We start from the raw sequence: 16,286 nt of genomic DNA, 5'->3' as shown, positions 1-16,286 counted from the left end.
TTTGTGTCAAGGAAGTTGTCTGATATACTTGACTTTAAGACTATACCAAAACTTTTTAAAATAAAGCATGAGAAATAATGTACTAGTTTAATAGCATTTAAAGTACTTTAAGTTTTTTAAGTAATTAAGACTTAGCAATACATAAAAGTTGTCTACTGCTGCTGCAAACTATTTTGAAACAAAAGTGGTTGAAGTACCTTGTAGCAATAAAAGAATTCCTTTTAACTAATCAATATCCAAGAGATAAAATTATTTAATTTTCATTAGCCTATATTAACATCCATTTTTGGTACATAATGGCACAACTGAAGTAACAACTTTAATTTTTTTTAAATGTATAAAGATATTGAGAGAAAAAAACTAACATCAGAAGAATTAATAAGCTTTAGTCAGATAAGTTAATTAATGGAAAGTATTTTGCAAACCTTAAAACATTATACAAAACTATTATTATTCAATCATATGATTTAAAATGATATAAAATAAAAATTGAATTCCACCACTTTAAGTTACTTTAAGTAGAAAATATAACAATATATGCTACTGGCAACAAGTATTTGGATCATTTGGGTGGTAGAAATGATACAATCATGACTGAAGATAATGCACATTGTTGCTCTTAACAATGACTTTTCATGAGGCACCAAATTAGAACTGTAAATGCTGTGAAATTAATGAATAGATTAAAGGAGAGGTTTTTTTTAAACTGCCAACAAAATTCCTGGGTCTTCTTGCTTAGATTTATTTCAGTAGATTTAATTTTTTGATGCATAGCTTTTCAAACTAAACCATCACCATTCTCCTGAGAAACTTTACAAGGTGACAGATAAGTTTAACACTTACCTCTTTCCAAGGACTCACAAACTGTGTACGTGCATATCGGGTAAGCATGTGGATTATGACAACCTGCCCCCACTCTTCAACATCAACTAGCAAATTACACAGCTTGCGGTAGTTTCTGTGAATGAGATCTATTCTATCAGGGCACACTTCTTCAAAAGCCATCACAACACTCCCAGCTACCAGCTATAAAAGAAAAAGTATTTGCAAAACAAAATAGTTAATGTTATAGCGATCTTTATAATACTCAATATCACAAAGGTGAAAAAACTCAATATTTAAACAATTCATTAATTAGAAAACTTAATGCGATAGAAATACCTTTATAATTTTTAAAATATATCTGGCAACCTAACACTTTCCTGTAAGATAGAAAGCTTAAAAATTTCCAGTGAAGGTTTATGAATTGAAGTTAAACTTCTTATACCAGGATTAAACATAAATCAAATTTCTTATTTTTAAAGCTAATATAGTCTCAAAAACATAATTAACAACTAAAATACCACACAAATGAAGTAAGTCAAAATACCAAACAAAATTCAACATTTTTAATGTTGAATAATTTAAAAATTTATATATAATAATTTAATGTTGAATAATAATTTTAATACCAGTTATTCAGTTAACTTAAAAATACTGGTACATTTTGGTATATAGGCTCCTGATTACACATTTAAGAAACTTTTCATGCTGATAATCTCTTCACAAAACAAACTGCCTAAAATATGAGCAAAATTTCATCAAAACTATTAATGTGAACAGTCAAAATAGCATATTATCCAAAAAAGTATGACTTTAAAAAAAAAATAAATTATCATACCAGAAACACTCTCAATGTTTTAAAAATCACTTCTTTTGTAATTGGCTTAATATTTTTTGTCAACTTATATGTCTGTCATGTAGACTATTTAACATGATAAAGCATCTATATGAACCACTAATATGTATGCAGTTAGCTAGCAATATGATACAGCTTTCTTACTAGCAAATTAAAGCCATATTCTTTCAGAACACTAGGGATTCTTCATTTCAATCTCTAAAATTTCCCCAATGACTTAAAGTAAGCAATTAAATAAAAATACAATTTACTGAAATGGCACTTTTTGAAAAATATTAAACACAATGATATTCATATTTTTAGTGTTTTTCCCTGTTTCTGGCTGACATTTGGTTTATTAATATGCACCCAACAATACAATTGAAAGAAAACAGCTCAGAATATGGACTTGCTATTATGCTAAACAAGTTTCAAGTCCTGTGGGGATTTTATGAATTACCAATCAGTATAAACGTGAAGTCGCATTTATTGACTCCAGCCCTGCCCATGTACTGTTACCTGCTGGTCCCAGCATGTATGCAAGTCATTCCAGAAAGCAAAGAATTGATTATTTGTGAGAACTAAATCAAAATGTATTATGCTTATAATAATTTTCCATTTTCTGTTTATGTGGAAAGTTGTTTATACCTTAAACATTTTTTTTGATATCTATTACATTAAATCTTCCTTCAAAATAGAAATTATGAGTTAGGTAAATACCATATTTCACTAGATTAAAATTGGTATCTTTTAAACATCTCTTAAAATCACTAAATACAGTATGTATTAACAGGAAAATTTGAGCTCTTCTGAAACTGTAAAGTACTGCCTGTAAAATGCTTTGTATAAATATACATACATATAAAATAATTTGAGAAAAATAAATTTATAGATAAATAATAATTAGCTTTAAAAGAATCCTTAAATTTCATATCAACTATAAGATTATTAAGTAAATAAACATAAATGAATGCATGAATAAATGAATGATTGTAGTTATGAGTAATTTTTACTTGACCTGCAAGTAAAATTAATGTATCTTTTATATAATACAACAGTAAAAAGTAAAATAATAAGCATACCTGACTACCATATGCCATTCAATTTGAAATGACTATGAAAGCAAGCCATAAAATTTTAAAGAATTTAATTAAGAAAACACTATTACCAAAAGCTAAAAAGGAAAAAAGCTTTTATTTTGTCACTGGTAAATTCTAATTTCAAAAAAGAAAATACAAATAGAACATTTTAAAAGCTACAACTAACCATTTGACAGAATTCATTCTACTATTGTCTTAAGAGTTTGAACCTATATCTAAATTCTAAAAAAATAGTTGATAATTGAAGTTTATTAAATGTTCAATATTCCATAAAACATGTGGAATTAAAACAAAATGATCCACTCAGATTTTAAAACCAAAAAATATTGGTTTCCAAAATAAAGACAGTTAATTTCCATCTCACTGTATCAATAGTAGCTTTTTGTATAAGGGAGAAAATAAATCACTGCAACAAAACTAGCAATGAGCTCATCAAATTCAAATGCAGCTTTCCATTTATGTATTTTTTATATTAAAGCAATAAACATGGTTCATTTGTCTTCCACTGGTTGCCACGTTTTTCTGTGCTGTTGCTATGAACTTCAGCCATTAGCTGCGCTCCAAGATAAACTACATGAACCATCAACAAAAGTGACACCCAATCTATGGAGTTCATATTTTCTCTAGATTATCTATGCTAGTTGACAAGCTGGTAATGAAAAAAATCACACTAAGCAAATGGTTCCTCTAATAACAATAAATTTTCTATAAAATTATGAAGGGTACAAAACGTTTCCTTGCATCTATTTTGTCATGAATTCTAATTAACGCTGCAAAAACCTGAGAGTGCTGGGTCATCACAAGAAGTGCATCAAGGTTTGATTGATAATATGGTATAAGTTGGCCAATGCTGCCAAGATTTCCTTCTCTTAAATTAATGGCCATCCCACCTGCCCTAATCATACAGCCCAAATGATATTCCCCTTCTTATTTCAATTTTCTGAAGACATGGAAAATAGGAAAGATCAGTCATTTATCTTCTAATAGCTGGATAATAGATCTATCACAATAAAACATCTGCACAAACTAAGGTTGGTTCCCCCCACACACACCATAACAGTGAAGCTTTTTACCAATATTAAACTTACAAAAATCATGTCTTACCCACACACTTTGACTAAAACCTTGATATACTCATTAAATATCTGTAAGAATAATAAAAGGAAGGAACAGAACATTTGAAACAAATTCTTTCCCTGCCCCCTGCTCCAAATTAAAATAGATATTAATGTCTTTAAAGTCACTGAATTAGTAAGAATCAATGTTATCCTTAGAAAATTACAAATAACAAACTTTTTACTCTAAATTCATTAGAAATAAATTAGATTATAATTAATTTTTTAAAAAAAGAAATGTAAAAAGAGTTGCATGAACTGATCCAGCAAGAAGAGATGAATTAACATGATTATGAAAACAACGCAAAAGTAAACAACAATGAATTCAGATCACTGATGTCAGAGTAATGATGATATATATATATATATATATATATATATATATATATATATCCTGCTTCTCATCAAAGAAGTAATGGATGATAGGTTCAGATATTAAAATACATTGTCAGAAGTAACCAATATGTTGGTTTTCTTAACTCTACTTATTTGTTCTAAATGAAAATGGGAGAGCAGACTTTTAGAAAGGGATAGATTTTTTAAATCAATAAAACTTTGAAAAAAAATATAATATAATAATTACCACAATCTTTTGGACACCATGTCTCCTTAACTTACAGCTACATTATCTTTTCAAATCCCCTCTAAGAAATTTGTACAAATTCTTAGCAATAAAATATTCATTGTAGAAAAACTTGCAAGCTGTTGATAACTTCTTCCACACAATATCCTAGGTCACCTATGCTCAAGGCAGAGGATTCCTAATCTTTTGTATCATTACCTCTTCCCTACAACTTCTACACGACACACACCCCAATCTGATGAAGCCCACAGACTCTTTCTGAAAATAATTTCTTTAAAAGCATAAATTAAAATAAATAGGATCACAGAAAAAAAATTTTCGCAATAAAATAATTTTTCTTAATGTTCATGGACTTTAAGAACTTCTCTACAATTTGGATGATTGTTTAAACTTTTAAGTAGATAAATCCATTCTTTTGGTCATTCAATACCATTCTTTTTTTTTTTTTTTTAAACATTTGACCCCCAACAACAAAGGATAAAAGTAGTTCATGACAGCTCCTTACTATAAAAATGAGACTGGGCACTGCTGCCCACCATTTAGAGTATTTGGAGTAAGAAGAGTAAGAGCTTTGTATGTCTAACATTTGTAAATGTATTCCTCTACTCTGGTCACTATTTATGAGGACTAATGACTAAGTAAGTCATTAAACTATTTTTATTCCCCAAAAGGAAACAAGAAAAACTATTCATGGATTGTTTTTTTAATTGCTAGCAGCCTCCCACTGATACTCCCCTTAACTACTATACAAAATTCCTAGCTCATTCAAATATTCATTTTTAGCAACAGAAAACCATATAACATTTTAACATCATCAAAAAAAGACTATTCTTTTAAATCGATTAACTTAATAAACAAAATTAAACATTTTATTTTTACTAAAAGCAAAATGAAAACAATTTAGATAAAATTAAAATAAGTTTCCTCCAATATGTACTTGGACCTACTTGACTCTTCACCCCAATCCTCCCACTTATACATGAGGATGTTATCTTAATTCAGAAAAGCCTTCTAATTATACAAATTAAAACTCATTCATGCTTACCTAAAGTATACCAAACTACTGAAGGCCTTTCCAGCTTTCCCCCAACACCAGGAGGGTAACAATTGAGGATTTTGGCTAGCCATTCTTAGTTTTGCTGTGACCAAGCTGCATCTCCTTTCTGTCACAAATTCCTTGATACTATCTTTTATTTCTACTCTTTAAAGTTTCTTGATGCCTCATTGAACCCACCTACCTATACTATCTGTTACCTTTTGTATGATACATATTTTAGATTCTAAGGAGGCTGTTGTATTCCATGAATCACTGTCATAGAAACACAGAAAAATGTTAGCATTGTAAAAATAGGCTTTAATTTTCAGACAAAAAAATCAATGCTATCAGAAAAAAATGCTATAAATCAGTATTAATTAGAAAAATGCAAATTGAGCTGTGAAGTATCACCTTAAACCTATAAGATTGTTAATATGACTGAAAAGGAAAATGATAATTGTTGGAGAGGATGTGGGAAAAGTCAATCTTTCATTTCAGAAAACCCTGAAAAGACACACAAAATGATACTAAGTGAAGTAAACAGAATCAGGAGAACACTGTACACAGTCATAGAACACTGCAAGTTCCAAGTTTTCCCCCACAAAATGACTGATATGGAGATGTTTTATGATTGCACATATATACTTTATATCTAATTGCTTACTGTCTCAGGGAGAGATTAGAGAAGGGAGGGAAACAGAAAGGGAGAAAATATGGAACACAAATTTTTAACATTTCATTTTACATGTAATTGGAGGGAAATATTTTTAAAACAAATAAAATTGAAATTTTTTTCAGTAAAAGAGCTTTGCAACATCCTAAAAACAATCCGGCCCACTTTTCTCTTCAGGTTCCACTCTGAACCCAACTTACTATTCACACCATCTACCCCAGATATATATACACCATTGGACAAGTTCTATAGAGTGTCTCTATAACTGAATGTTGAAATCTGCAAAATAAATCTTTTTTTTTTTTTAAACAAAGTCAACATAGCAGAGAAAAGAAAGGAAGCATTTGAGTTCTCCCCAATTTCCCATGAAACAACTATGAACTCTAAAGCAAAAGAACCCACAAAAGGATGAGGTGACAATTTTCTACTCCAAGATAACTTAGAAGGTCTTCTGGAAAGATCTGCCTCGCTTGAATAAAAGTAGGATTAAACACAGTGTGGGTATTGTCTGGGCAAGCCAGTGGAAGCCCCAACAACCAAGGTCTCATGGTCTTAGTTCAGCAAGACAGGAGGCCAACTGTGAGGTTTCCAGTCTTGCAAACTAATAGTCAGGGCCAGCAAGGCCAAAAGCCCCAGCTCAGCCAACTAAACTAAGATAAGTCACCCCAGTATGGCTGTAGGGGGCCAGGTCTAGAGGCTTCTATGTAGAAAGCCAAAGACTAGATGCCTGTACTCCCATCATCCACACAAGAAGTTAGCAAGGAAAACTGCCCTAGATGTCCTAGACCAGAGGATAAAATAGTAAATGAAAGAATTCATTTCTATATTACCGAATCAGAAAGCTTGGAATATGATATTCTGTTAGTCAAAAGGACAGGATAGAACTAGGAAAATCAACTACTCAACAAAAATCAACCATAATCTTGCAGGAAAGAAAGGGTATTCAATGAAATAAGAGACTTTCAAACTTTCCTGGTAAAAAGACTAGAGACAAACAGAAAAAAAGGTAAACAAAAAAGAAAAAAATTAAGTTAGCCAATAAGGTTAAACTATTTACACCCCTACATAGGAAGATACTAACTTGTAACTGTCTTTATTAGGGCAGTTAGAAGGACTATACATAGAGAGAGAGATCATGAGTGTGAGTTGAATATAATGAGATATCTAAAAAATAAAATTATGGAATGAGAAAAAGGAATGCACTAAGAAAAGGGAAAAGAGAGGTAAAATGGGGTAAATTAAAGGAGGTGTCTTTGATCCTCTCCCATTTTTCTGCTGTCCCTTGATAATTCCCTCTTTTTTCCCTCTCATCTTTGATCTCTCTTTATAGCACCTTCAAATATACCCAGGTTCCACCCACTGTTTCAAAAAAGTGAGTGAATGAATGAATGAATACATGCCTTATCCTGACACCTTCACCCTCTCCGGCTTTTTCCCATCACCCTTTCATAAACTAAAAATATTGATCTATGCTTGCTGAATCCATTTCCTTGGCTTCCACTCACCTGTCAATTCCTTGAAATATGGCTTCTGCTCCTACTATTCAAATAAATCTGTACTTTCCAAGGGAAAATTCTTATATGCTAAATACAGTTTTTTAGTGGTTCACATTGTATCTGTCTTCTTTAATCACTAATAGCACATCAGACAATCCCTTTTTTCCTGAATACTCTCTTTATTTTGGCTTATATAACATTACTATTTCTTGGGTCTGCTTCCATTTGATCATTCTTTCTCAAACTCCTCAACTCAAATTATTTTTTGTGTTTAACAAAGAACCAGAAATGAAATTACTGTTCAGTCATGTCCAACCTTTGTGATCTCATTTAAAGTTTCCTTGGCAAAGATACTGGAATGGTTTGCCACTTCCTTTTCTACCTCATTTTAAGGCAAATAGGATTTAGTGACTTATCTAAAGTCACACAGCTAGTTAAGTGTCTGAGCACAAACTTCAATTCATGAAAATGAGTATTCCTGACTTCAAGCCTGGTGCTAGGCAATATGACCAAGCTGGTCATATATCAGGAATCTAAAGGTTAGTTTAAGGGAAGGGGGAAAAAAAAAAACCCAATAGCTACAGGAAAAGCCTATAACAAAGTACAAGATGAAGTACAGAAATACACAAGGAAACGAAAAATAAAAGAAAATCTTTCCCTCACTTGGTAACTGTACCTACAATTAGTCTTATTTACCTAAAAACTAGAACTTATAAACAGAAGTTATTTTTTTCCTTTGAAGACAACACGAATACACAGTTTAACAAAATTGCTACTATTAAACATTATTCATGGGAAATCTTTAATAAAAATTTATAAAACAGAAATTTGAGCTATGCCAAAACTTTCATATGATATATAAACAAAAATATTTTGTGGGTTATTTTTCAAAAAATTTTTTTAAAATCAATATTTTTATAGAAGATCTTCTTTCCTAAAGAATTCACTAATCCACAAAATCTATTAATCTGGCAACAATCACTGTAATACATCCTGTTGTACAGGTAAAGATTTACCACATCTGGCTTAAGGAGACTAGAAAGTATTTGCCAAGTAAGCAAATTTTCCTTTCCTTTAAAAGTCAATGAAACTGTGCCGGAATCTTAATTTGTTCAAGAGATTCAACCCCAGTCACTTAAAGCACAAAAGTTCAATGTAGCCGAGGCCATTCAGCAAACAAACATTTATTAAGGCTTACTATGTCTTAGGCACTATACTAAGCCCTGTGATATAAAAAAAGGCAAAAATGCCATAATTACTGGCCTCATGGAGCTCACACTGAGATGGAGGAGGCCTCCTGCAAAAGGTGGGATATGAACCAAGTCTTGAAGGAAGTCTGGGAAGTGAAGAGACAAAAGTGAAAGGGTAAAAGCAAAAACCTTACAGGCATGAGGAATAGAAAGTGAACAGGAATGGAGTATCATGTGTGAAGAACCAGCATCACCAGATGATACAGTATGTGGAAGAGAGTTTATCTAAATAAGACAGGAAAGTAAAAAAGAGGCCAATGGTAAACAGAAAATTCTCAATTGGATTTTAGAGGCAATAAGGAGTCACTAGGGAGTTAATTAGTAGGAGAGGAGATAGGGCCAAATTTGCACATTATCTACCATATAGCTAGAATTTCTTTAGATACCCAAGTTAACTTTTGATCTAATGGAAAGATTGGTATCTCTCCTTCATAGATGACAGTTCTTAATTGTAGATGGAAATATACTATTAGCACAAAAAAGTTTAGTTATTCCTATGTATTTCCATTCTTTGTCTCCTCCATGATATATTCGTTCCACCCACATCTACAGGATTAAGAATACTCCATACTTCCCTTCCTTCTTCAGGGTAGCAAGGCTACGGATCATTTTAATCGATTTCATTGTTTTAAAAACAAAATCAGGGTAAGCATAGGCAGATGGACATTGAAGGTTCGTCTGATGCTTTAATCCTAGCAATGCAGATGCCAGTTTCTCTCCACCTTCCTCTCTCTTACCCTGGTTTGGTAATGAAGAATATTTACTGATGAAAATAACATCTGCTGCTGGGACATATTGTCTCTTCTCTTTTCTCTAATTTTTCCTCTAGTAGAGAGGAAGAGAAAGGGGAAGGGAAGGACTGTCAGGACTCCTTATCTTTCTGGCCTCTAAGCAAATGACTCATATTCGTGTTTAGCTCCCTCCCTCCATACAATGTGAAACACAAAAGCTTTATTGTCTACTTTGTCCTTCTGTTCTCCTCCCCATTCACTTCCAGCAGAGTACAGGTGATAAATGATTGAAATGTAGTTTATTCTTTTAAAAAAAAAAAAATGTACATTTTGTCAAAAAAGCACTTTTGGTACATTGTTTTAATAATATGATTTTTACTGTTCCTATTATAAATATGATTATGTTTATAGTTTATATGTACTGAAAAAATCCTAAATTCTAGGTACAAATCCTACATGGTCATTGTGTTTATGATGGATAAGTACCAAATCTAAGATTTCATTTGGTATAAGAACTAGGTGAGGAAACAATCTATTAATGCAGGTTAATATGTTTTCTGAATTTAGAGTTATTGAGTATTGCTTAGAACACTAGAGGTTAGATAATTTGCCCCGAGCTATAAAACCAGAGGCAAATTGTGAAACCAGATCTTAAAGCCAGCTTTTTAACTAACCATGTTTTACTAACTTTCCATAACATACACTATTTTATATTTATATTGCAATATATTCTTTGCTAATGTACTTGTAATTTTCCTAATACTGAATTAATTCTTTAATTTCTGGTTTAAATCCAATCAACTGATAGGTTATAATCATTTCAATATGCTGTTATAATAGCCTCTTTGGTATAATTTACTATAATATCTTTATATCCATATTTATTACAGCTATTCTTTCTCCACTTTCTCCCAGGTTTAAATATCAGGATATTTCCCTTTTTGAAGGAGGTTGATATTTCAAAAAATTTACTTTTCCAAATACAATATATTGCCTATTTTGCTAGACAAGGATTACTGAAAAAATCAGCAAGTGGTTTAGAAGAAAATAGGTTTAAGTCATCACTACACATTCTAATGGTCATTATACATATGTAATAAAATAAAGACTCAAATAGATACATAATCTTAACATAAAAAGATATATCACAGAAAAACAATTAGAAGAAAACAAAAGGTTTCAGATCTCTAGTTAGGGGACTAATTAAAACCAAATGAAGGATACAAGAGATCATAAAAGTTAAAAGACATTTTTATTAATTACATAAAGTTAAAGGGGTATACTGGATAAAAAGGTAGCCTCAGAGTCAGGATAACATATCAAATCTCACTTCTTAATATCTATACAATTCTGAAGAAACCACTTAGATGGTTACTCTCTGAAATATTTCACAAGTACTTTCAAGTTGTAAAATGATTGCTAATCTGAATTTGTAGATGGAGTTTTCTCAACATGGAACTCCTCATAACAATAAAACCTCATGTCTGTACAAATAAAAATATTTAAATTTCTTGAGTGAACAATAATACAAACAGAACAAACTGAGACATCATCTAGTAAGGGGAAATTCTTTGCTGCAAATATCTTTGATAAAAGTGCAATAACCAAAATAAGAGGGAATTGAAACAAATATAAAAAAGACCAGGAATCATGTTCCAATAGAGTGATCACAGATTAAAGAAAAAATAGTTTTTAAAAAAAGAAATGCAAATGGCCTAAAAAAAAAACTATTCCAAATCTTTAATAACTAATTCTCTTGTACCTAAAGTGGGGTGAGGGAAGAGAAAGGTCACTGTTCCCCATTCCCAATAGGGCCCAACCCCAAGGAATTCTCCAAGCTCATTTTGGAACAAGATTTCTACTCTCTCCTGCCCCCCAGGGATTTCTTCAAGATAAGAAAGATACCCTAGACCAATCACCAGGATTCCCTACCATCAAATATTTTTGTCCAACCACTTATACTTTATCTAGATACACTGCTCAATGGTTATCATACTCTCATATTTATGTTCACATCATCGTAAATCCAAAGTGGCTGACATATATATACATAAGTCACATTCTCCATCCTTGTCTTGCCATTCCCTCAGGCACAACTACTTCAATTATACTCCCCATTTCTAATATCTCACTCAACTTTCCCACTGTCCACTGTGTCATCTAGAATGCCAGTTTCTAAAGTTACAAACTTTCTTTTATTCTGAATTTTTCCCTTCTCATTTCTTCTATCTTCTAGCCCTAACTGAAACATAGTGCCCTCCTAACAACAGCACTGTCCTTGTCAGTTTTTGCAACACTAGATAAACTTCTGTTCCCGTCCTTGACTCACTGGTCAAGACAGAAAGTCAGAATATTTTCCTCAGATATTTTCAGTCTTCTTCAATCAACCAAATTTGTTAGCCACTCCGGATATGATTGATTGTTACTTAATGATCCCCCAAAACATTCTTTTTCCATCTTCAGTAGATGCAAAACTGGCTCACAATCTTTCCCTCCTGCTATTGTCAAACTAGGAAATGTGTGTTTGTGTGTGTGTGAGTGTGCGTGTATATGTATATATATATATATATATAAAACCTACACATTACACATCCATTCCACGTAATACATAGATGGTTACATCCTTGATCTTGCCATTGCCTATGTATTTCACTTCCATGGACAAAACTCTAAAACTTCAAGAACTCATGAAATCATGCTGACTGCTCACACTATAAATTTGTAGTATTTAAACTCAATTGGGGCCTCAATGAAGCAAGAAAACATTACATTCTTTTCTAATTGATCTCTAATCCCACTTTCCTTAGTGGTTATTCCAAACTTGTTCATCTCCCCTCAACTCTCCCAGGGAACCCTCCATCTCTCTTAATTCTCTTAGCCAAGGACCAGGTCTCATATTTTAAAAGAAACTGTTAAATAATAGATTCTCCCTTCCTCAGAGCTCTTCTTCAAATTTATCCTTCACTCCCAGATTAGATGAAGAAGTGATCCTTCCCAATGACCCATACCTAAAACCAGGGGTCCTCAAACTTTTTAAATAGGGGGCCAGTTCACTGTCCCTCAGACTGTTGGAAGGCCGGACTATAGTAAAAATAAACTTTGTTTTGTGGGCCTTTAAATAAAGAAACTTCATAGCCCTGGGTAAGGGGGATAATCATCCTCAGTTGCCGCATCTGGCCCGCACCGTAGTTTGAGGACCCCTGCCTAACACCTTATACCAAGATAAGGTTGAAATGGATTCATGATTTAGACATAAAGAGTGACATTATAAGCAAATTAAAAGAACAAAGCTTAGTGTAACTCTCAGCTCTGTGGAGAAGAAAGGAATTTGTGGCTAAATAAGGAACTAGAGTACATTACGGAATGCAAAATGGTTAATTCTGATTATGTTAAGTTAAAAATTTTTTGTACACAAAACCAATGTAGAGAAAAAATTTTAATCCAAAAGTTCTGATAAAAGCCTTATTTCTAAAGTATATAGGGAACGGACTCAAATTTATAAGAATACAAGCCATTCTCCAATTGATAAATTGTCAAAGTATATGAACAATTTTTTGATGAAGAAATTAAAACCATTTCTAATTATATGAAAAAAATGTTCTAAATCACTATTGATCAGAGAAATACAAAGTAAGATAACTCTAAGCTATCATTACACATATCTCAGATTGGCTAAGGTGACAGGAAAAGACAATGATGAATGTTGAAGGGGATGTGGAAAAACTGAGATATTAATACATCGTTAATAAAATTGTGAACTGATCCAACCATTCTGAAGAAAAGTATAGAATTATGCCCAAAGAGCTATCGAACTATGCATACCCTTTGACCCAGCAGTGTTTCTACTGGGCTTGTATTCCAAAGAGATATTAAAGAAGGGAAAGGGATACATACACATGTACAAAAATGTTTGTAGCAGATGTTTTTGTAGTAGCTAGAAACTAGAAACTGAGTGGATGTCCATCAGTTGAGGAATGACTGAATAAATGATGATATATGAATGTTATGGAATATTATTGTTCTATAAGAAATAATCAGGAGGATAATTTCAGAAAAACCTGTAAAGATTTGAATGGATGCTGAGGGAACAGAACGAAGAGAATGTTGTACACAATAGCAACATTGTATAATAAGACTATTAACAGTTGGTTCTGCTCAGTAATACAAATCCAAGACAATTCCAAAAACTTATGATGGAAAATGCCATCCAGATTCAGAGAAAGAACTATGGTGTCTGAAGGCAGATTGAAGAATATCATTTTCACTTTTTTTCTTTGTTTCTTCTTTGTCATAGTTTTTCCCTTTTGTTCTGATTCTTCTTTCACATCATGACTAATGTGGAAATCTGTATAGCATGATTATACATATATAATCTCTATCAGATTGCATGCAGGAGAAGAGAGAGAAAAATTTGGAACTCAAAATTATACAAAAATAAATGTTGAAAAACATCTTTACATGAGATTGGAAAAAAATAAAATACTATTAAGTGCAAAAAAAAGGTAACAAATAAAAAAAATTCAAAACCCACACTTGATCTGTCCATTCTTGATAGCAATAGTCATAAATCTCACCTCTTTTTCAAGGTTAAACTCCTTGAGAAAATCATCTAGAGTTGATATCATTTCTTTTCTTCTCTCTCTCTCTTTCTTCTATACTCTGTGCAGGTTTCTCACCTCATTATTCAACAAACTAGCCTCTCCTTTTACTAATTTTGTCTAAATTGCTAACTTGGATTGTTTTTTCTTAATCCTGATCTCTTCTAATCTCTCCACAGCATTTGATACCATCATTTTATTCTTTTCAAAGCTCCTACCTCCTCAAGTTTTCTTATCACTATTCTTTGGATTCTCTTACCTTCTTTAATTCCAACTGCTTCTTCTTTGTCTTTATTGATAGATTTTCATCCATGTCACACCCTCTATTTCAGGTTAGAGGCTCTATCCTGAACCTCTACCTTTTCATTGATTCAATTAACCATTTGTACATAGATGATTCCCAACGTAAAATATTCACTTCTAATCTCTCTACTGACTTACTTATCTCCTGTTGCTTCTATGACCTCCTGAAATGGATATCCCATGAACACCTTAAATTCAATGTAACTTAAAACACAACTCATCATCTGCTGTCAAAGTTTTCTCCAATTTTGAATGGGTTTATACTGTCAAGAACAATATCATTCTCTCCACAATTTCAGGATCATACTCAGTTCCTCATTTTCATTTAACTTATATAATCAATTAATTATCAAATTCTGTCATTTCTACCTTCATTACATTTTTATATAGGGCCTGTGACCCTTTTACTGTAATCCTATATAAATACCGCATCAACTCTCTCCTGGTATCTCTGATCATGTCGTTCCCTACTCCAATTCATCTTCTACTCATATATCAAGATCATTTTTCTAAAATGTAAGTACAAAAAAATGAATGTTTAAAACTATCTTACATGTGATTGGAAAAAAAGTAAATACCATTAAGTATCAGGAAAAAAAAAAAAAACACAACCCTGCTCAAGTAGTTTCGAGGGCTTCCCATCTTCAGGATCAAATAAAAAATTCTCAGTCATGAATTATGAATTCTCATATTATAGCCATTTTTTCTTTTTCCTCTTAACAACTACTTACAGTCTCCATGTATCCCATAAGCCATTCATTTGGGCCTATTTACTGTTTCTCTATCATTGATTTTCTCCTATCTTTGCACTATCCTCCATGCTTGGAATGCTTCACCCCTTCTCTTTGGTCTCTTCATCTCTATGAATTCCATCAAGACTCAGCTCTAATCCCAAATTTTGTAGAAGTCCTTTCCCACCTCCTCCATTTAATAATTCCTTACACGTTCAGGTTACTTTCACCTTCTATGGATCTACTTCCTTTGTACTTAGTTATTTACATGTTGTGTCTCCTATTGAACTGTACCATTCCTTTGGGGGCAGGGACTTTTTTTTCCTTTCCTGGTATCCTCCCAACAAGCACAGTGCCTAAAACATGGTAAGAATTTAATCAATTCTTGCTAAAAAGGAATGCCAACTAAATAGATTTTTTTTTTTTGGCCGTGCGTCAGGTCTAGCAAATTGGCAAAAATGATTAAAGATAATCCATATTTGGAGATGTAGTAGAAAAAGTAATATTAATAAACTAAGGTAAGAATTTTAATTGTTCCAAACAGTCTGGAAAACAATTTGGAATCATGCAAAAAGAATCACTAGGTTTTTTCCTACCCTTTGAGCAATCCTATTAATGAGTATATTCCTTAGAATCTCATAGAGAAAGAAAACAATAGATAATTTTTACGTATAATTTATATGCTATATGCTATATTATATATATATATATATATATATATATATATCATATATAAAATAATAATATTTTGCATTACCAAAGAAATGCAAACAAAATGATATACAAAACCTAAGAAATATATAAGGAAAGTGGTATAAAATACATTGGAATATAGTTTTGCCTTTCATATGAGAAATTCTGAAAAAAAGTAGAAAGACCTGTATGAAATGAGATTTAAGTAAAGTAAGTCAAACAAGGAGAACAACATATGTAGTGGCTGAAATACAAATGAAAATCCCACTAAATGGCATCTCAACTTTGATTAGTTTACTGACCAGTCGTAGTCCTAGAGA

The 16,286-nt window shown here is 32.0% G+C and overlaps 1 protein-coding gene across 3 annotated transcripts in view; it reads right to left on the bottom strand.

Moving 5' to 3' along the window:
• AP3B1 (adaptor related protein complex 3 subunit beta 1) overlaps positions 1–16,286 on the bottom strand; it is a 309,786-nt gene that overhangs the window by 200,141 nt on the left and 93,359 nt on the right. For all 3 annotated transcript variants that reach the window (XR_004233861.1, XM_003759422.4, XM_031966179.1), the window contains exon 7: positions 844–1,026. Coding sequence is in view for 2 of the 3 variants with exons in the window: in XM_003759422.4 (XP_003759470.1) it covers positions 844–1,026 (183 nt within the window). In the remaining variant the exon portion in view is untranslated. The remainder of the gene's footprint in view (positions 1–843; positions 1,027–16,286) is intronic.

The sequence above is a fragment of the Sarcophilus harrisii genome, chromosome 1 (assembly GCF_902635505.1).
Source record: "Sarcophilus harrisii chromosome 1, mSarHar1.11, whole genome shotgun sequence".
Lineage (NCBI taxonomy): Eukaryota > Metazoa > Chordata > Mammalia > Dasyuromorphia > Dasyuridae > Sarcophilus > Sarcophilus harrisii.
The sequence above is the reverse complement of the archived record's forward strand: the minus strand, read 5'-3'. Positions and strand labels throughout refer to the sequence as shown.